The 22,241-nt window shown below is 36.0% G+C and overlaps 1 protein-coding gene across 13 annotated transcripts in view; it reads right to left on the minus strand.

Annotated features, from left to right (window-relative positions):
* Positions 1-22,241, minus strand: part of MEF2C (myocyte enhancer factor 2C) — a 169,640-nt gene that overhangs the window by 77,367 nt on the left and 70,032 nt on the right. For 8 of the 13 annotated variants that reach the window (XM_067731205.1, XM_067731203.1, XM_067731206.1 and 5 more), the window contains one exon: positions 17,211-17,406. In XM_067731205.1, the coding sequence (XP_067587306.1) occupies positions 17,211-17,264 (54 nt within the window). In that variant the 5' untranslated portion in view covers positions 17,265-17,406. Of the gene's footprint in view, positions 1-17,210; positions 17,407-19,178; positions 19,203-20,393; positions 20,414-20,480; positions 20,506-22,241 lie in introns of those variants that run through there. The other 5 variants (XM_067731196.1, XM_067731194.1, XM_067731199.1 and 2 more) reach the window with 4 other exon arrangements.

The following is a 22,241-nucleotide window of genomic DNA, read 5'->3' on the forward strand; positions in this document are numbered from 1 at the left end:
TTCTTTTACTCTAATCTATTACCAAGTCCGACAATTCCTCCCCTCAAAATGTTTCTCAGGTTCACACTTTCTTGTCTATTTCCCAGGCATCTCTATCATTCATGTCTTTATCAGCTTCCTGTCCTAGACGATCTCCCTGTCTGAAACCATTCCCTCCTCGATTCATCCTAATCTTCAAAACCTTACTCTTGTCACTGCCATTTCCTGATGGGCCGGCTACAACAGCTCCCCTCTCTGGCTTCAAATACTTCTACCTGCCAGTGCAAATATGCATTTTACTATCCCCAGTTTCAGTCTTCTCTTGATTAAACTCCAGTCTGCCCACCAAAAACCATGAACATTCTTAAGTATAAGCCTTTATACTTCATGGTCCAGTGTTTCCCAGCAGGTCTTTTGTAGAATATTATTTCTACAAAATACTCCTTAAGACAGAAAGTTCAATGGTCCAATGTGTTTGGGAAATGAGGCACAGCGGTATATTAAAGGCTGAGGAACTTTTTAAACCTTAACCTGCTTCCCAAACTTACTGCTGACAGAACGTTGATTTCTTTGCTTATTTATTTATTTTGAGGGGCACTTACTATCATTCTTCTGAACCAGGTTTTTGAGGCATCTACCCTGGGAAATGCTGACTGACTTTTAAATAGTCACCTTTGAAAATAATAACTGAATTTTTTCCCTCAACTTCAAATCCAACCCATCTTGCAGAGGTCAGCTCAGTTTTATCTACTACCTACTCGGGTGTAACTCCTAAATCTAGAGTCCTGCTCCTTTTCTTTCTCTTTGTCTCCAGCCACCCCATGGATGTCTTCCACTCATGTGTCTATCTAAAAGTCCTAGGAATCTCAAACCCCCAAAGCCCAAACTCACCTTCACCCTCGAATCTGCTCCCCTTCCTGGGTCCCCCATCTCACCATAAACTCAGTCACCCAAACTAGAGACCGCTGAGTGGACTTGGAATGTCCCCTATCCCACACGCCTAAATAAATGTGTTGACAGGAAGTGTGCACTAGCAGACAGAAAAGCTGATTTCCTGGTCTCCTCATTTCCCCACACTTCTGTTAATACTTATTGTTTTACCCATCATCCCTTTATTTTTTCTTATAGTACTTATCATATTTTATAACTTGTATAATTTTGTGTGTGATCATTTGTTTAATGTCTGTCTCCTCCACTACGGTGCACGTTCCACAAGGGCATGTACCATTTTTATTTTGCCCACTGCTGTATCTCCAGTGCCTAGAACAGCAGACATATGGGCACACATTAAAAATCTGTAGTATAAAAAACGAAATAGGGAAAACTATTTTTAGAAATAGCAAAGTGATGTATGTTATATAAAACTGTGATAGCTTTCCCCACCGAATTTTTATTTAGCAACTCATAAACAGAATTTTAAAAAGATAAATCTACACTTTAATAATGATTGTATTCTTTAATCACATCTGCACTGAAGGCAGCATGACAGAAAGGGAAGAACATGGGGTCTGGATTCAGGGGACCCTAGATTTGAATGCTGATCTGCTATTTATTAGTCATGAGAAATTCACTTAACTTCTTCAAATTTGATTTTTCTCCGAGTCTGATTTTTCATCTATAAAACGGAGATAACACCTACTTGTGGGGTTGCTGCAAGGATTACATAAAATAACATGTACAGTATCAAGCTTTGTGTTTAAAGTAGAAGCTCAATAAATCTTAGTTCCCATCCCTTTCTTAGTTGACTTACAGGAAAAGAACTTACAAAATACACCTGTCTTAGTGGCTCAAAGAGTCTTGATCAAGGCTATTTGAGGATCTTACTACAGTCTTCCTGATAGAAAGATAAAGCTGAACTATGGAATTCCCACCGATCATTCTTTGGAAAATACAGCATTTAGGTATTTACCCGCCCACATCGGCTAGTCAATATCTACTCAGATATGTTATTTACGTTGCAACTGGGATAATTTTTCTTTGTAATGATTGCCAATGTCTCACCTTCTGTTTTATGTTTATTGATTGTCTTACTAAAGTGCTTCTAATAAAATATAGCTAGTGTTTTATTTCCAGTGTCTCACCTTCTGTTTTATGTTTATTGACTGTCTTACTAACCTGTTCTTATAAAACATAGCCAGTGTTTTATTTTCATATCTGATTATCATACTACTTTAGAAACTTTTTTTATTCTGGTTCATTCAGATGAGTCATGATTGGTATTAGGAATGAGCTAAATAAAGGCTATCTTTTTGGAATGGATAAAAAGTATCACCATTAATTATACAGATTTATACAAAATGTCTTTTAAGAATTCTCTTAGATGCAATTTAGTCATGCAAATATACTTGCACATTGGTATTTTGTTTAGTGAAGTAGGCTACAGAGTACGTTCAACGCAGAAGGAAGGCACTGACCCAAAATACTTTCATATATCTAAAACCACTTTTAATCAGACTCTCATGACCACAAACTGTAGGTGGAATGTCTCGATACAGTATGGTTTCTGTTGTACTCAAACCTCAGAATTTAGCACGTTACAACACTCACCCTCAAAGTACATTTCAGCACAGAAATATCATTAAAGCCACTACTTGTTTACTTTTAGGTACTCCTCAACTTTTGTGTAACCAAATAGGCTGCTGGATAATGCATACTTATTTAATAATACCTGTCAGAAAGTCAGTGCATATGGCTTCTTTTCATTAAAACTGCAAATTGAAATGACAATGACTATATTAAAGCATTTAAGAAAATATCTTCAAGACCTACTCTTAATTGCACTAAGTTTAATTCTGTATTATGTTCATATTCTTCATAGCATACTCAAAATGTATTTTACAATGCTTTTTCTCATTGTTCACAGTTAGATAAAATTGTTTTTCAGCATTAAGCTTTCTTAAGAGAACTGGGATATTACCCTTCGTTTAAAATATGCCACTCAATGACAAAGATTGCAATTCAGAGCTTTTATACTTAAATATAATAATGCATTGTAATGATTACATTTTCCATAACTTGACAATTGTTTGTAATGGGGACAAGTCCACTTCTATTTCAATAACATATTTTGAACCTTAGGTGAGATGGAAAACTGTTTTTACAGCAGTTAGGCAAAGAGATGCTCTTTTCCAGTGTTTACATCAATCAAGGTGCACCAAGAAGGCAATAAAACCAATATTATTTAAGTGGGCACTATAATTTACATTTAGTTTTCAAAATTAAAGAGACTTCACATGTAATATATGTATGGAAAGCAAGATTACTCTGTAAACATTGAGCATTTTATGTTTTTTTTTCTTTACCTCTTGAAACAGCCTCAAATGTAATGATGATGTTTTATTAAGACATTCAGTATTAAGTTCTATATTAACCTCGAGTTTTAAATCCTAGCACAAGGGCAGGCATCGCAATCACACATCTCATGCTGACAATTACTCTAGAACTTATTAGGTATGAATCAGTAATTGAAATTAGAATTAGAAATTGAGAAAAGGAACATTCATTAAATACAGCTCCATACAATTTATATTCCTTATAAAGAAATAAGGAAAATCTATTTACAGAAACATGAAAGTAATTCAAGCAATTTTTATCGAGCATTTTCTACATGCCAAACATTGTGCCGACCAATACTGACTGAGCGTTCTCCACATCAGACATTGGTGCTGGGTGTTCGGGCTTCTACTACATGTAAATATATATCTCCCTTGTTCATGTCTCATCCTCATGGCTAGAGGAACAACAGTCGTTTAATTCCTTAAAGCTCCAAAGGAATTTCCTTCATTTGAATCAAAATGTATTCCTTGGCTAATAATGTTATATTTCCAGTCATGTGTAATGACCTGAACTGTATTTTTATCCAGAGTTGGGTGAATTCAGTTTTTGTTTTCTGACCAATCCTTCTTCTAGACTGAGCAAGAAAAATAACAGTAGATGTTGACCCAATCAAGAGGAATATGAAATGAAACCTACCATATTGGTTATTTCTTATCTTGTACTCAGAGAAAGCTGATCATGGCATTACGTCCCTCCCCCTTTCCATCTGGCCGCTGGCAGGCTCCCATGGTGCTGTAAGGCTTCCTTTAAATGTCAACTTCTTCTATGAAGCTTTCATTGTCACATTCAGATAACACTCATTCCTCCTTCGTTGTTATCCTCTAGAGCTTTTTACAAACCTTTATTATGAGACTTATTCTAATATTACAGAGTTGATTGGTTGTTTGAGTCTGCCTCTCCTGCTGGCTTTTTGAGCTCCCTGAAAACCCCACCTCTGGCCTCACAAAGACTGACCAATGGATACTCAATGAACGAATGGATTATGGAATGGAAATACTCTATTTTAAACCGAATGTCTCAATAAAATTTTCTGCTAAAAGTAGATAATTTTTAAACTTGTCTTTTTGACCATTTATTGTTTTACTTTTCTTGAAGAAAGAAAAAAATAATTCAAAAAGTTCAGAGGAAAGTGGTCTTTATTCCTTGCCCTGATGACTCATCATGAAGGACAGAAAAGTGTGAAGGTAAAAACTGAATTTTGCAATCACAGGATACAGAGGTAAAGGGGGGAGGATCTAAGAATTCAGATGACTGCATTCATTAAGCAAAAATTTACTGAACTTTCTGATGAGATCAGATTTTTAAAGAACATGTATTTGGCAAAGTATTTGATGAAATCCTCATCACAATATTATATATTTGAGATTAGCTAGTAGTAATGTAGATGATTTAAATATGAATTAATTAATTGGTGTTAAGTTTAAGGACAGTCTCTTGCAAAGGGCCACAGAGTTCAAGAGTAACTTTCCTGTCCCAGGCACCATTTTTATTAGTGGTGTAGATGAAGATGTAGCCTGCATGCTTATCAGATCCACACACTACACAAATCTGGGTGATAACCCAGTAGATTGTAGAGTCTTTATACATACATAGCTCACTCTACAGAAAGCTGGGTCACAAACGAAAAGAAACAGAGGTAATATTAAAGTCTTCATTCGTATTAAAAAAAAAAAACAGAATTACATAATCTCAGGTTGGAGGAAAACTAACATGGTAGCTGTTTTTGGGAAAAGGATCTAAAGTTATAGTGTTCGACAGTGAGAACTAATTATCCTAATGATCTCTTAGTTAGTCAGCACTAACTAATCTTTGGAACTATGTTCAGCTCTGAGAATTTTAAGAAGACACTGAGTGACACCGACAAAATTAGAGCATCTATAGGATGGCAAACAGGTCGATGTAGGGTCTGAGAATAATTTTGCAGGAGAAATCATTGAGGGAACCTGGAATGTTTAACCCAGAAAAACAGAGTTAAAAGAGAAATGCCAAACACTTTCCAAGATCTGCAGACTTCGTGGCCATGTGAAGAGGCAGATGAGTTATTCTGTTTTGTTCTATAGAGCAGAGTTAGAAAGCATTGCTGAAAATCATAAAGAGGTTCAAAACAGGGGGAAACCTAGTGATGAGAACTGTCCAAGAGTGGATCTAGTCCCACGAAGTAAGAAGCAGTTCATTCCTGAACATGTTCACGTAGGGCTGCATATCAAGGAAGGTCTAGAGGGCATTCCTGAATTCAACAGGAAGCTGGACTAGACACCTTTAAAAGATTTATTCCAGATTTAAATGTTCAGATTCTATGCCTACGTAGCACAGACCTTTGGGTAAAGGGGAAGATTACAGTGAATGGAATACAGTTTATAACAAGAATCTATTTCTGCAATTTCATTCTGTAGAATGTCTTAGGTTTTGGTTACTCAATCTCATCAATATGTTACCATAGTCATTCTAATTTTAATATTCCAAGAAATAAAACTGGATCACTTCCTTTTTGTAGTTAGAAGAGATATAAAAGACTGTAAAGAATTGGAGTAGACAATATTAAATTAGGTATAGTGCTGAAAATGCACAGAAAAACAACTGTCCAGATTGATAAAATAGCAAATTCACATTAAAATATTTTAAAAGAGGCAATATATATGCATCATCACTGGGGCTCTGTACTGTGGAAGCAAAAACATGGGAATTGAAAATCAAGTCTAAGCTCTGCCATGTATGAGCCGTGTGTCCTTGGGCTCGGGTAAATTGTTTAACTTACCCGTACCCCAGTTTCCTCACCTGTAAAGTGGAGGTAATGACAGGTATCTTACAGAGTTATGATGAGAGTTAAACTAAGGAACACACAAGTGTAAGTGACTTGTTGACTGTGAAACACTATACAAGGTAGGTAGTATTTTTTTTATGATGCACCAGGCTCAGTCACTTCTTGTTACGTACTGTAAAAGATTGCTCTCTCAACTAAACCTCAAGCTTCCCTTGAAAGCCCGGAACATCTCCTGTCTGCTCTTGTAACCTGAAGTCCCAGAACAATACTTGGCTAAATATTCGTTGAATGAATGAATGGATAGATGGATGGAATAATTACTCATTTTTTTTGGCAATCAAAACTGAATGGCTAAAAATGAATTTCCATGCACGCTCAAATTATGTTAATAAGAAGTTTGCCACTGAGAGAGGAAAATTTCACATAGTTATTTTTCTTTTTTGTCCCATTAACTTATAGTAAAAATGTACATTTAGTAAAAATGAATAGGAGAAAAACTGGATTGCGTCAAATTTTGTGTGTGGGTTTGTTGGTGAAATTGGAGCATATCGTATTTTTTATAATTGTTTTTAGATAAGAGTGTTGACTTTATTTGGTGACTTTTTTTCTAAGAAGTTTTCAAAGACTTTCTAAGCTACCTTGCTCCATTTGACAGCATCTCTTTTAACTTATTATTGGGCACCGTTTATCATCCCCATTTCTCAGATGATACTGTAAACAAAGGCATGAACTGCCTTATCCACACTCCCAAAACTAGTCGCTGATGAACTAGGAATAGAACCCTCTTCACACAAAATCCATCTTTCTTTCCATTAGTCAGTGTTCCTTCCCTCTTTTAGACAACTGTGCATTTCAGGGGCTGAAGGTCAGTACAGCATGGACCCCTCCAACCACTCATCAAGCACTGTACAGGTACACTAAGAACTGTCAGCAATTCTGATGAGCACAGCAGGGTAGTGTACAACTTATTCATTAGTATAAGGACAGCTTTCTAGGTTAAAATAAAACAAATAATACTAATAATACTAAAATTGAGAAGAAGTTGGTTTCTAGGTTCTGACAATAAACCAAAGCTCCTTTTGTGTGGACTCTGCAGCTACCTCTGCCCTCAGACCTCCAGACATTCCCACTAAAGCCAGTGAGAACCACATGCATGCACTAGTGGGCACACACTAGTTCTATATTTATGGATGTTTACTTAAATTTCACAGAATGAGGGGCATTTTGGTTGGTAGCAAATACAAGCCTGTTTACAGCCAGAATAAAAAAAGGTGGGTCTCTGATTTACACACAGTCAATGTAAATAACAAGTTCTAAAATAGAGGACAAGTCCTGTATCATTTCCTACAGGGCACAGAAATTAGTTAGACTACTGTGTAACAGAAAGGGCATTTAATCATGAGTCTCCACACCACACGCAGGCCTCTGTTCACCCTCCCAATCCTGGCTCCATTCATAAAGTCACCTCAGGAGAACTTTCCTACCATATTTTAACGGTAGGAGTCCTTGCACCTTACAGGAAAGAATAAATGAAAGAAAAAGACCTTTGGAAACAGCAGCTATTCACATCTCTGAGAATAACTGAGGCCTAACTCTAAATGACTTCAGATGCATTACTAAGGGAAGCAAGGATACTTTTACCTATGGGTCTCCAATACTTCATCCCACCAATCAGAATTCTTTCAGCCTGATCTTATTGAACTTATCAGTGAGTCTGCTCAGTGAGTGGGGAAACTTTTTACTCGTTTCTTTAAATCGTAAAGTACTATTAGTTTCATAATTTTAGAATGCGTTTGGGACTAATATACCTAGCTAATTGTATTTTCAAAGTTTTGAGGTTTTATCAGGGTTTTTTTCGTCCAAATAGAGTCACGAGGAATACAACTGTAATCCTATGGAAATAGTTTAGATCCAGCCCTCCTCACCCACAGCCTAAAGAATCTCCCAGTTTCCTCCTAGTTAAGGAAAAGGAGTGACTAATGAGGGACAAGATGGGCAGTTCACGGATACAATGCGCTCTCTAATCCAGAGTCGCTAGGTCTTCCTATGTGTTTAAAGGGTTAGGGATGGAGTCAAGAGTCTGCAACGACAATCTTTAATTGAAAAAAAGGGAAATGCCCTCTTAAATGCTCTTTTTCTTCCCCTGGCTTGTTCCTGACAGTAAGTAATGGTGCAACTGTTCTAAAGTATTCCTCTTCAATTTTATTTTGTTTAATTCAGTCTGTCATTAGAAAGGCTTGCGAGCTTTAGGCTTGATGATTACTCTCGGTGGGAGGAAGTAGTGCCACTGCAGACTTGTGTTCTAGACAAGCGCTCCTTTATACAATGACGGGGCCTGCCACCATAAATGAAAGGCTCTTTAAAGAGCAGTGAGGGACTCTTTTAAGCAGACTGCTACCATGTGCTTGTAACCCTCCAGCATAACTTGCGAGGATGAGACAGCAGTGTGTTCTGCTGCAAAGAGGACTATTGTCCTCGTTAGCCTTCAGCAAACTGAGCCGCATTTCACTGCAATGCAGTAGGATTTCCAAAGGGTTTCAAGCAGTAGTTCCTAAAATTCTGAATGCGATAGAAGGATTAAAATAGGGGGCTTAGCATGTGGAATTTAGGACTCTACCGACCCCTCACCCTAAGTCAACACCCCAAACACCCAAATAAGACTTTAAATCTTGTGCATTGCACACTATTTCGAGGAAACATAATAAAACAATGGGTTAGATTACAGTTAAATAACTGAACGCATATTAATAAACTTGAGCGTCTTAACAAATTCAAAGTCTGGGTTTTAAAACTTGTCATAGCTGATTTCTGATATATTTATGTACATGAGGAAAAGGTAGATGATGAGTTATAATTATTAAATTTAGGATTTAAAACATTTTATTGTGGTTCATTTTTAAGCCTAAGAATGTTTTGGATTTTAAAAAGAGAAGACTATATATAACACAATATGTTTTAAATTTTTTTATACATGCTGTTGAGGTTTGCTTGGTTTGTTAAGGGGCTGATTTACATTCTAAATCCAGTCTGCAGATGCAGTCATAAAATAAATACTTGTTTCTCTATACCTCATGTACATGAAATATATAATTTGAGTCTGAAAAGAATCAAATAAACCAGATTAATATTTTGGGGGCAAAAACATGTTTACTAGTTTAACAAAGCCAAAATGTACCTAAGGTAAAGGTCAAAGACTACTTCATTCCCTGCTGAGCAAATGCTCAGGAAGCACATTTGTCTATGTTTCCTGTCATAACAGGAAGAGTGTAACTTCTTCCTTTCCACAATGGCTTCAGTTTTACCTCCTAACTCCAATATTTTCTCCCTCAGGGCCTTCCAAATCAATCCTTGCAAGACAGAAGGCAGGAGGCGGTCTCCGTTGTAGTTTCCAAACAGTTACATTTGTTGAAATGTTACTTAAATGTTAGTGATTTCTTAAGCTAAACTGTTCCAACTTAAAATTAAAAGTCAAATATCCAAACATTTAGATTGGTTCTCTTATTCCTATTAATGGTCCAACATATTTCAAAAGAAACACAAATACATATTCCATACTATGGAATTTCATTTACTTTAATTTAACTAACAATGTTGTCATTGTTTTGTTTTGTTTTGTTTCCAAACAAAGCCATTATTCTTGGCGGGGGCAGGAGTTCCAATTGTGTTCAGTAAGACTACGTTGGGATGTCAACATTAAAAATACTCTTACTAAGAAGGAGCTCATTTTAAGTGAATAAATTACAATGTTAAAGGAAGTCTAGACTGCAAAGTACATGGCTTTTGAAACAATCAGCAACATGTTCTTTAATCTACAGTTTGGAAGAAACCTCTTGGTTTATGCGGTCTATTTATAATGTTAATATTTTTAGTGTTGGTTTCTCAGTAATACAATGTCATACAAAGTTCGGGCATTTGCAAAGCAAAAGGGGATGTGTAGCACACAGAATGGTGTGTGTATGCACTTACAGGTGGAAGGTGCCATTCCGTGTCAACTTGCTACACAAAATGACTGAGACACAATAAATATAAGCATTGGAATATTTCTAAATTACAGTTAATTAAATGGAAATTATGTGAAATACACAAATTAGAACTGAAACAACAAAAAGTCTTGAAGCCCTCAAGTTCAAGGAGGAGCTTCTATCTTAAATCCAGTGACAGAATTCAAGAGGAGATAGTTATGCTTTTCCTTGTGAACATTTTGGCCTCTCTTGGACATCCTACTAAAGGAAAGCTAATGAATAGTTTGATGGCAGTTGAGACAATACCTTTTTGGCAGTAAAGGAACAGATCTAGCTGTGTAAGTGCAAAATGTCCCACACATGACTGGGATTGACATATATACACTAATATGCATAAAATAGATAACTAATGAGAACCTGCTGCATAGCACAGGGAACTCTACTCAGTGCTCTGTGGTGACCTAATTGGGAAGAAAATCCAAAAAAGAGGGGATATATGTATACATATGGCTGATTCACTGCCCTGTACAGCAGAAACTAACACAACATTGTAAAGCAACTATATGCCAATTAAAAAAAAAGTCTCACACAACATGGGATGTACAGAAAGTATGCTGTGCACTATCTCTATGATTCAACTATAGAGTGGGGAAACCATTTCTGAATTGTTTTCAAATTGATAGGAACAGAAGAGAAAGGGATGGCTTGATGTCACAGCTGTTAAACATACATCTGAGTACTCTGGCTACTGCTTTCTTTGATTTGGAATCTCGCAAAAATACAGTTTGCCATTTTTCCCTTCTGGCTTTCTTTTTCAGTCTCTCACCAGTTAATTTCAACTCTCTAAAAAAAAAAATTTTCCCCTTGGTGATTTTAAGATTAACAAAAGAATGATTTAACTTATATGCACGGAGAACCTTTAAGTAGGCATGCACAGCATCAATATACCCTGCAATTCAGTTCTGAGATGCATTACTGTGTCCTAAAGTATTACTATGATACACCCTGCTTTTATTTATTTACTCATTTTATAAAATGAGTTTAATAAAAATTTTAATATGAGTATAGGGGAGGCAGTCAGCTGTAAAGAAATGATATTGAGGGAAAAGGAGTATAATGATCATTATCATGAGTTATTTGCAGGTTTACTTTGGATTTAGAGATTAAAAAACCCAACACTTTTGCACTGATTGAACTTTTTATTCACTTGACTTAAAGCAAGGTTCTAAATATCCACTGAATAACATGGATAACTATTCTACAGTATTTAAAGCATAATTTCCTCTCAAATAATGTGCATTTGCTCGATATGCATACAAGCAAGTGACAAGTTTGGACGTTCTCTTTGTGGAGATGACAAAATAAAACAGTGTGTCTGGATGGCTCTGTTCTTTAACTCATGGTTTAGAATTCATCAAAAACTTATTTTCTTGAAGCAATTTATTTGTATTTCTATATTATCCTCACATTTAAAGACTGAATCTATCTCAACTTCCACAAATTTTATATTCGGATACTAGGTTGTAACTCTCAAGTTTAGAACTGTAGTCAGTCCTTTTATTTATGGGTATTCTAGATACCACCTTGAAGGAATGTTACAGTAAAAATTCCATTGAAATTTTAGTTAAAATTCTAAGAAGAACGTAAAATAGAGGAAAACAAGGGAGAGAAAGGAGTAAAATCTGCTTCTTTTTAAAGAAGAGTCATTTGAGAAAATCAAGGCAACTCTTTATTTTTCAGTTTAGTTTAGAAAATATCAGATTTAGTTTAAAAACCTCAGTATGTAGAAACTGTCAGAGGCTGCATCTACACTGAACTATTTCTCCAGTTTTTTTTTTTCTGAGCCCATTTAAAATAATTTATAAGTCATGTAAAGAAACTGAGATAAGGACATAAGAAAAGGGAAAAAGTTAGAAAATTTAACAGCTATGACTAATCCCCTTTAGTCATAAGGGGATTCTCCTTTTCTATTAACAAGAGAATGCTGCTAATTGTCTTTAATTTGTGCTCCAGTTACTGCACTGATAATTACATGATATTTTGTTTGCTGGCAAAAACTGTTAGTGTGCCAGGTCTGACAGAAGAAAAGAACTTAAGACATTTAATAAACTCCTTTCTTTAACTTACTATATTAGGCCATAACTGTGTTATTCGGCAAATATTTTTCTCTGGTAGTTATTCAAATATTTAAATGTCTTTTTATAATAAGTCACACAAATAAATTCGGGTTTGCCTCTCCTATCCTTTCAAAGTGGGAAAGCTGAAAATTTTAAATACAAACACACAAGAAAACAGATTTAGGTTAAGCATGCCTAATTTTCATATATCTTTCTTCTTGATTTAACAGATTTCTAAGTATATTCTGTTTGCAAAAAGAGTCATATGAGGACAAAACTCATTTAAAAATATGGCTGTTTCAGAAGCACAGTAACAACTGGTACCATATGAAGGAGGGTAAGATTATTGCCTAACTGATGAAGGTAACTCACAAGTAAGAACCAAAAATGCAGATGGAGAGATTGAAATTGTAGTGTGAGAATAAGCTGGAAGCTAGAAGTGATTAAAAATAGTGATAAGTAGTTCAAAATAATTTGGTCAGTAACATACATTTGAAAATAAGTCCCACAAGCATAGAAATTGGGAAACTACTTCTCCCCATCCTTGTCACAAGCTATAAATGTTCTGTGTGATTTTCCTTCCTGTCCACAAGCCATCCTCTGCCATCATCTGGCTCTTGCTCTGAAATGATTCTCTTGCCCCTTGTTAGTTTCCAAAGGCTCCTTTGTGCCCCAGCTCTACTCTGTTCCACTCTTCCTTCCATCTTCCTGATACCCTTTTAAGGTAACACCCTATTGAAATGAAGGTTTCAGGTACCATTCTTTACTGTGCTACACAGCACACGTGTTGTTCTGATAGAAATCACATTAACTGTAATAGCTAATGGTGAGTCTTAACAGGAATAGCTGACAGGTAAAGTTATGGAGCATTTATTATATGTTAGGTGCCTTACATTTATCCCCCAATCTAATCATCTCAATGACCCAATGAAGGGGGTACTATTTTTTTTTTTTTTTGGTACTATTTTTTAATCTCACCTCTACTGATGAGGGAAAACTCAGAGGGGTTAAGTCACTTGCTGGAGGGTCACACAGCTAGCAGGTGGCAGAACTAGGGCCAGAACAAGGTTTGTGTGTCTCTAAAAACCATGTTCTTCACCATGGTATTACACTGGATGCAGTATGATGTAACTGGGGAAAGCAATGACACACAACCATGCTCTTAGCCATTATATTATACAGAACGCAGAGTGACGCGATTGAGAAAAGCTTGTTTTGTTTTTGAATCTGAAAGATTTGGGCTTATGTCTTGGCCACCTCCTAGTATTAACTATCTGACTTCAAAGCTCTGTGTGATCTGGGCCCTCCCTAGCATCTAAACCTTTTCTCTCATCTCTCTAAAGTTATACACACCAGGCTCAAGCTCCATAGGCTTTCCTTAGACTCCTTAGCAAGCTCTTTACTTTCTCAGAAGCTTCGCAAACACTGTTCCCTCTGGAGTGTTGTCACCTGCCTAACTCTGAATCATCTTTTAGCTCCCATCTTTCAGCATTTCCTCAGGGAGGCCTTTCTCTCACCCGCAATCTAAATAAGGCACCTCCTGTTATTCCTTCATAGCATTTGGAGAGCTGCATTCATAGCACATGTGAACAGAATTTTTGTTATATATTTGCATATTTCATGTCTGGTTCCTCCCACCAGGCCAGGGGTCCACCAACTACGGCCCACAGGCCAATCATTCCTGCCCCGTTTTTGCCAGTAAAGTTTTATTCAAACACAGACACATTCATTTGTATACACATTGTCCTTTGCTGCTTTCACTAAGAGGGCAGAGACGAGTAGTTGAGACAGAGACTGCATGGCTCACAAGGCCAAAAGTATTTGCTATCTGGCCCTTTACAGAAACAGTTGGCTGACTTCTGTGGCAGACAATAAGCTGAATGAGATTCTTCTTGCTTACTGCTGAATACTTCATGTTGGGCACATTGCAAACAAGTGATATTTGTTGATTTAATAAATAAATGAGTTATTCAGCTGTAAATGGAATTACTAAAGATTAAATGGAGTAATATATATGTAGTTCTTGGAACACGTAGCTTCTTTTAAGTTATCTGAAAATTTCCGTAAGACAAATTGACAATTCATGATTTTATTTATTTTTACATACTAGCTTAAGAAATCTACCTCGTTTAGCTTAGAGATTGAGAAATAAGTAGTTTTCATAAACTTGGAGACTCTGGAAAATTTAAAAAAAAAAAACAAAACTAGCTGTTACTTTTTTTCCTCCCCTAAACTATTTTATGTATACAATTGGAGTTTCTGATTTTTAGCTGTTGCTACTGCCATAATGAAAAATAAAGGGCAAAATTCAATTTAAACAGTCAGCCACTCTGTTTTACCACAGTTTTATTTCTCAATGATATACAACTTCTCGCATCAGCTCTGTAATATTTCATTTCACACTTTAAGTCAGTATTTCTTATTCTGTAAAAACACACCCTGTGCTCTGTATAGCCAAATAAACACTTGCAATGGCAGGGCAGGCTTTTACCGCTTTTGAGAAAAGATGACAGTGAGCTATCATGTGAGGTTCTGTTAGGGAGTCTACAGCGGGGAAGCTTCAAAAAGGGCAAAGCAGTTAATGTTTCTCTTTTCAACATGTGAACACATACTTTAAAGGGAGCCTAGGTTAGGGGTGTCTCCTCACTTTGTATGACATGCTGTTGCAGATTTGCTGGTGCTGGTTATCAGAAGTGACCTACATCTTTTTTTTTTTTTTTTGCGGTATGCGGGCCTCTCACTGTTGTGGCCTTTCCCATTGCGGAGCACAGGCTCCAGACGCTCAGGCTCAGCGGCCATGGCTCACAGACCCAGCCGCTCCATGGCATGTGGGATCTTCCGGGACTGGGGCACGAACCTGTGTCCCCTGCATCGGCAGGCAGACTCTCAACCACTGCGCCACCAGGGAAGCCCATGACCTACATCTTTTAGGCTCTCTCCCAAATGGCTCTTATGATCACTCTTACAGTAGAAGAGAGGCACGCATGACAAATATTTATAAGTAAGATGGCTGTTTAAGTTTGTCAATGGCCATGTAAAATAATCACTGAAATATATATTAAAACATGGAAGGCTTCAATTTTACCAATTCCATTTAAGAGTGTTGAATTAAAGGGCCAACTGAACCTAAAGACGAAGAAAAGACTACACAGATCCTAAATTCTATGGAATAAAACCAAGGAATTCATCTTCAGGATCAAAAAAAGTAAGAGTGACTAAGCTGAATTTAAATAAGTTTTCTTCTCTTAAAGTTATCATGACTTCTAACATGGGTGAGAGTAACAGCAATTGTAGGCGCAACTATATTTAAATTACGAAAAAACGTTCAATTGTTAGCTCAAAGGCATAGTGTTAACGTTCTCGCATGCCTGTGTAAGTTTTATATTCCTTTATAAAGCATAATGAAAGCTCATGAGTTCAACCGCAAAAACTTTCTTTTGTCCTTGTAAGCAAAAGGAAGATACAATAAATTTCATGAACCCCCAAATTAACTGGCATTATTCATGAAGTGTAGATGCTAATTCATATAAAGTTTTGACTGCACCCCAAACAGGTGCTAGTCCAAACAGTAAGATCTAAATAGTCAGTGGTGTATGATGTTCAATATTTCAGTTTTAAAATTTCAACCTATAAATCAATTAAAAAATACTGTGGTTTTATATTGACAGAATGATTGCTTTTTGGCTTGACCCGTAGCAATACACAATATGTAGGAAAACACTGAAGGAATCCATCGTAAATCTTAGCATTGTTCATCCTTTAGCTCAATTTTCAGCCAAACATAGTTCAAGTCATATGTACCTTAAGTGTAATAATTTAAAGGAGTATAAATCTGAAAATCTAAAAAGTTTCTTTACCTCTTAATGGCATACTGGCTTTGATGGCATAAATAACAACTTCTATTCGTTATAATTTACACATGTAGCAATAAAAAGTTTTAAAGCACGAATCAGTTCTAGTCTCACTAGAAGGGCCAAGAAGCTAGAAAGGCACAGTAGGGCAGAAAGAGTGTTAGGGGAAATTACAGTCCGGTGGGGCGTCTCTGAGGCTGTCCTCTTAGCTTTCCCCAGCGTAAATGAGCAACAGCCAAAACGCTCTCCTCCCCCGTGGTCAAGGAGTGTCTGTTCTGTAGGTTCCATTATCCATTTGCAATGGTTGGGATCTGGCAGTACTGTAATATCTCTCAGGAACCATTATTTGCTATTTAACATCAGGTTAAACATTTGTTATTTAACCATTAACATTTGCTATTTAACCATTATTTAACATTAGGATGCATACAGACCACCCGGCTATTCTTACTTCCCCTAACTAAATCCACTCTCCCCAAGGGTGAAGGAAAATAGAGTCAAATCACAGATATTCATAATATACAAGTCTTCACTGAAGAGAGCATTTGCATGTATAAAGTCTTTAGAATAGATTAATTGTATCATACAGATATCACTGGAGTTCTAGAAAAAAATGATAACATGTGCCTCTAGGTTTATAAAATTCAGGCTTTAAAGAAAATGCTATGAGTTAACTGATAGTTCTCGCTTCTGTGTTTGAAGAGACTAATATTTCGTTGTCAGCACAATGTTAAACGTTTTGGATGTATTTCAAAGTCTCTTTTACTGTGAATAGACTGGAAGCCATTTTGATACAGGATATTTAGTCTATATTATAAACCTCTAAATGGATGACCACAAAAGGCCTCGTTCCCATGAATATAAGAATATCTTTGCTTGATGATGCATGCAGTGGAGCAATATTATGCTTATTAACTCTTAATTATTAAGCTATTCATGTTACGCAAACGCAGTTCCATTTAAAATTCATGTTGAAGTAAAAAGTGAATAATCATCAATGTGTAAAGTATATTTCTTACAGATAGAGTGATTTTTTTTTCCCTTTACTATCAGCACTTAAACTGACCACATTTAATTCACTAAAACTTCTCTTAATGGATGTTTATAAGCTCAAAATGTTTTCAGTACACTTAACATATCTGGGGGGGAGTGTAATAAATGGCCCATGTAAGTAACAACACACACAGAAGTTTACCCCACTCACCTGTCTGTTACGTTCATCCATAATCCTCGTAATCTGAATCTTTTTTCTCCCCATAGTCCCCGTTTTTCTTCTCTCTCTCGTCCCTGAAATTATGTATTTTTTCCTTCCTTTTCTTTCTCTTTCCTGTTTCCTCCAAACAAATCTCCTTCTTCAGCACTTGCACTGCTCAGTTCCCAAATTCCTGCATTCGTTCCTGCTGAACAAAAAATAAAAATTAAGCACCACTTTCATATTCTAATTTTCTAAAAATAAAACTCTATGGAACTAATCAAATTAAATGAATGAAAATAAGCATCTGTTAAAAGTACATGGTATATCACATGTAGGAGCATATCAAGTAGGAATGGTTTGTTCTTATGATTAAAATAATCTTGTAAGTAATTTAACAAGTCATTTAAATGATGAAAACTATGCTTTAAAGCCCAACACTTGAAATGTATCTTTTGCAAAGAGTTTCTTACTATTTTTTTAATGAAACTAGGTGACTATTTTCACCCTTCTGTTATGAAAAATTACCTAAATCAGAGAGTTAATGAACCTTTATGTACCTGTGTATGCTAAGTAGGGCAGCTAATTCATTTCTGAAGGGAAAACAATCTCGTGTTTTGACAGCAGAGGTGATAACGTCCCTCGTTATGCAAATAGGATGGACTATCATGAAAGTGCTATTTGATATATGTAAATGTCAACGAATTTAAATCTAAATCCTTTAATCTTATTTTTTAAAAGTCACTGCTATGAGAACACTGTAAAAATAATGTGGGATATTTAATCTTACATAACAAGCAGCTATCAGCAGTGAAATCTTTTCCTTTTGAAAGCCCTTAAGCTATATCTTGAATACAAGAATCAAAAAAGATAATCATTCATAGAAAAGAAAGAAATGGTATGAAAATTAGAGTATTATTCCATTTATGACTATATTTCTTATAAGCCATCAGTTCCTTAAATTTAAATATTTTAAAAAGACACATCATATCTCTTTGGGGAGCAAGATATAAAATTATAGAAGCTTGCCATATACTGGATATCTTTAGGCCATGAATTAAAATGAAAGAAGTGATCATCAACAATGTAAGATAAACCCAGAGAATCCAGTGTATTAAAAGTATGTATCTTTCTTTGTTTTAAATTATATCTGAAAATATTTGAATGAAAGTGAATTGCTGTGAAATGTGGAAGTTAACAAAAAGGCATTCCACAGTGGCTTCTTCATTTGCAAGCAATAGCTTCAATTATTCTATCCCGTCTTATGTCAAAGAATGCAACTACTTCACACATTGCTCAGAATTTCCCTGTTTACTTTAGTTGGTGTCTGACAACCGACCTGATAAATTCCCACATGTATTATGTAATACTAAGCCATTGTCCTGGCTATTTAATAGATTATTTGGCTCCAATTCAAAGTTATTGGAACAGGAATTGGAACTGTTACACATTTGGTCTGATCACATCGGCTGTCTTTTGATTTCTTTAACTTAATTTCTAAATTCTTTATCACCTTGAGTAAATTTTTTAAATTTAAGTTTTCTGTGATTATCTAATTGCAGAAGCTATTATGATATAATTAGTTCTGGTGGATTACGTGCTGCTTAAATACTAAGACCATCCATTCTCTTTTGCCCAGTGCCTTCTATTAAACTGTAGCTCACTTCTGCCTCTGAGAATATATGTATGTTGAGTAGTATCACGACCACACAGTGCTCATCAAAACTATTACTCCAGCGGCAATTTTAAATGTTGGAAGTAGTTCAGAGTTTTAGAGTTATATAAATAACACACATTTGACAAATAGACAGGAAAAAATTAGCTGTAAGATACATTAAAAAAATCACATTAAAATATGAAAAATGCACAAAGCACAACTGCATATTCACTGTTGTCAAACACGGTCCATCTACCTATTTTTAGTGACGGTCTTAAATATCACTCAACTGGACAACTTTCCAGTGTTTCCTATAGTCTTACCTTAGAAGCAAGCAGCAAGATAGAATGGTATTTCCCATGCATGTGCAAGAACCCAAAGAGACAAACAGGCTTCCTCGATCACAGAAAAGCCAACCCATGAATCCACAGCAAATGCATATGGGACAATTTCCTTTCTTTCATTGAGCTGAGGCCGTGGCACTATCGGCTTACAGGACTATGCCTGCCTAAGCGCTTACTCACTTTAAGGTGGAAGGTCAGGGTGAACAGATTAGAGTGTGGAAGAGGCGGGGAAGAAGAAAACTTCTGCGGATCCTGATTTCAAAATACAACTAACCAAACGAGTAGAGAAACATCCCTGGAGAAAAGTCTCCTTGGAAAGACAGAGTTCTTGATGAATCAAACTTAGAAGAGTTCCTCCATCTCACCACCCCATATTTCACAACTTTGAAACGAGGGACGCGTCTTAAAAAGAGCAGAGCAAGGATTTTCTTTTTTAATTCTTAAAACATTACGGGAAGTATTTTGCCAGAAAGAACTGATACGTGTCAATATGTATATATATAAAATAATCGATTAAAGATGACATTTTGAAATATGCAAGGTAATGTAGAGAGATGTAAGTTTAAATTTCAATAAAATTAAAACATTTTCTTATTTCCCATAAAAATGAATATTTCTTGAAGTGTGCTGCCTTTTGAACATTTCTGAAATGCAAAATTTGATATGATTAAGTACATATGCAGAGTAAGATATGGTGAGGATGAGACTGTTTGCATGAAGTAAAACGTGCCTTAGAACATTCTGCTTAGAACGTTAGATTATGGGTCAGCAGGTTTCAAGGCTGTCAGTAAAAATTCAGAGTTAGGAAGGTCAACAACAGCTCAGTAGCTGTTTTCTTAGCATAACTATTTTTCTAACCTGATTTTTATGCAAAAATTATATTGTAAGGTTGGTTTCAAGTATTAATTTGTAGGAGGCCTAGAGGGGCTGAAAAGAGATTATATAACTTCAGTAATCTGAAAAATTGTTTTGTATGTATATGAAGAAAAGAATATAATAGCTAAACTGCACATAGTAGAATTTGAGTTACCCTGAGAACTTTCATGTATGTACAATCAACCATAAGCTTAAAGTAATTCCAGCAGCCTTACCGCTACTTCTTTCCACATGAAAGACGAATTCTTGGAAAATGACAGAGTTACAGAGAAACAATCAGTAATTTAAAAAAAAAGAAAAGAAAAACAAATACTCTACCATAGTTACACTCTATAGAGCTACAGTCTTCTGCGTTTTTTCTTTTTGCCAACCTAAATAGAAGAAAAATAAAATCATGCTGCTTACTAAAAAGGGGAACTTCATTATGGGAGGCTTCTGTTCACTTTGAGTTTGGCATAAGCAGACAGACGAAGGCAAAGTGGTTTGAGACCCAAGGAGAGAAGAATTTCTTGTGGACAGACGCTAAAGATCCTTCTCCCACCCTGGCTCTCTCATTTACAAACAAGTTCCCTGAGTGACACACACCTCCCTCCCTTCCCCCTCTCCTCCCCTCACTCCCTCCCTCCCACAAATCCCTCCCAGTAACACAGAAGAATCTTGACAGAATGGCAGGAAACACGCACAGACTGGTCAGGGAAGGATATGATGTCAGCAACCACGAACAATAAAAGGTGTAAAGGTGCTTCCTTCCCTAAACTGTTCCAGAAGTGTAAAATGGGAACCAAAACTCTTCACTTCCTTCTCTGAGCAGAACTGTCTGAGTGTGCTGGGCTGCTCACCTCACACAGAGAGGCCTTTGAGAGGTTCAGATAAGGGACAAGGAGAAAAATCCAGACACGGGGACAACATTTCTAACTCCTATTTTTAAAACACCTGAGAAAAAAATCCATTTCAGCTCTGGGTTAGTATTTTATATGACTGCTTTAAGAAATAAAAATAAGAAAACAAACAAGTTCATTTTGGTGAAGTAGGAGATACACTGCAATTACCATTTACCATACCTCACCCAAATCATCTGACACAGCTAATGCAGCCATATAATCTTAATTTACTCCCTCGAGGCAAATGAAGGATTCTATACAGCAAAGAGCCAGATGGATACTTTGGTTTTGGGTAAAAAACAGAATCATGAAAACCGTTAAAAAAAATCAATGTCTGTTGGGAAAATACATGGATTACTTCTTTGCCCCCATAATTAAAAAAAAAAAAGATATACTGGGTGGTGGTGAGGCAGGGGGGCAAGAGATTCCTATGTTATTGAAGCTTTCAGAGTTCGTAAAAAAATTCAGACTAAGAACCAAAGTAACTAACATAAACTTTCAGTATACAGTGAAACTATTTATTTTAGTCTCATCACTATTAGTTTCTTTCTAACATGGAAATGGCAGTCTACCATAAGATTTCTGTAGGAAGAAAACCACGTATCAAGTGAATCTGAGTCATCTTCAGATTTCAATCATCTTCCCACAACACTTTGATTTAGAAATTAAACATAACCTTCAGTTTTGTGTTTTGATCTTAGAGTGAGACTGCCATGCCACATTGAAAGATGTGGGAAGAAATTAATTCTCTGCTGCTAAACTTATCTGTGCAAAGCATGTATTTTGCTACAATAAGCACCGTGCAGTCACTTAAATAAAAACAGCCTATGAATAATGACAAAACATTAAAATATGTGATGTCAGTTTGCAATGAAGAATTCTGGTTTTCTTTTACTCATATTAGCAAATAACTTTTTCACTGACTCACATTTTCACTACCACTAGCATCTTCATAAAATGTTTTGTAAAAACTCCAAGCTGAAAAGCAAGCATGCTATATCACACAAGAAATTATACGGTTAAATAAATACAAGCTGGATACTTAGCAAGGGACAAAAATGATCATAAGCCCAGTTGCTGCAAGCCTGGTATTACTAATTCAAACAATTAAATGATTCATTATTAGTTTAAGTGGAAAACTTTGCTCATTATGGTGCATCTAGATACATTTAACTTTCTACTTTATGATATGTTTGAAAGACACATGAGGCATGTAATTATATTTTGGTTAAAAGGAACAAGTAGATCTCTTAATTTTTTTCTCTTAAGAAGTATTCTGAACTTC

The sequence above is a fragment of the Pseudorca crassidens genome, chromosome 3, assembly GCF_039906515.1.
Source record: "Pseudorca crassidens isolate mPseCra1 chromosome 3, mPseCra1.hap1, whole genome shotgun sequence".
In the NCBI taxonomy this organism is placed as follows: Eukaryota; Metazoa; Chordata; class Mammalia; order Artiodactyla; family Delphinidae; genus Pseudorca; species Pseudorca crassidens.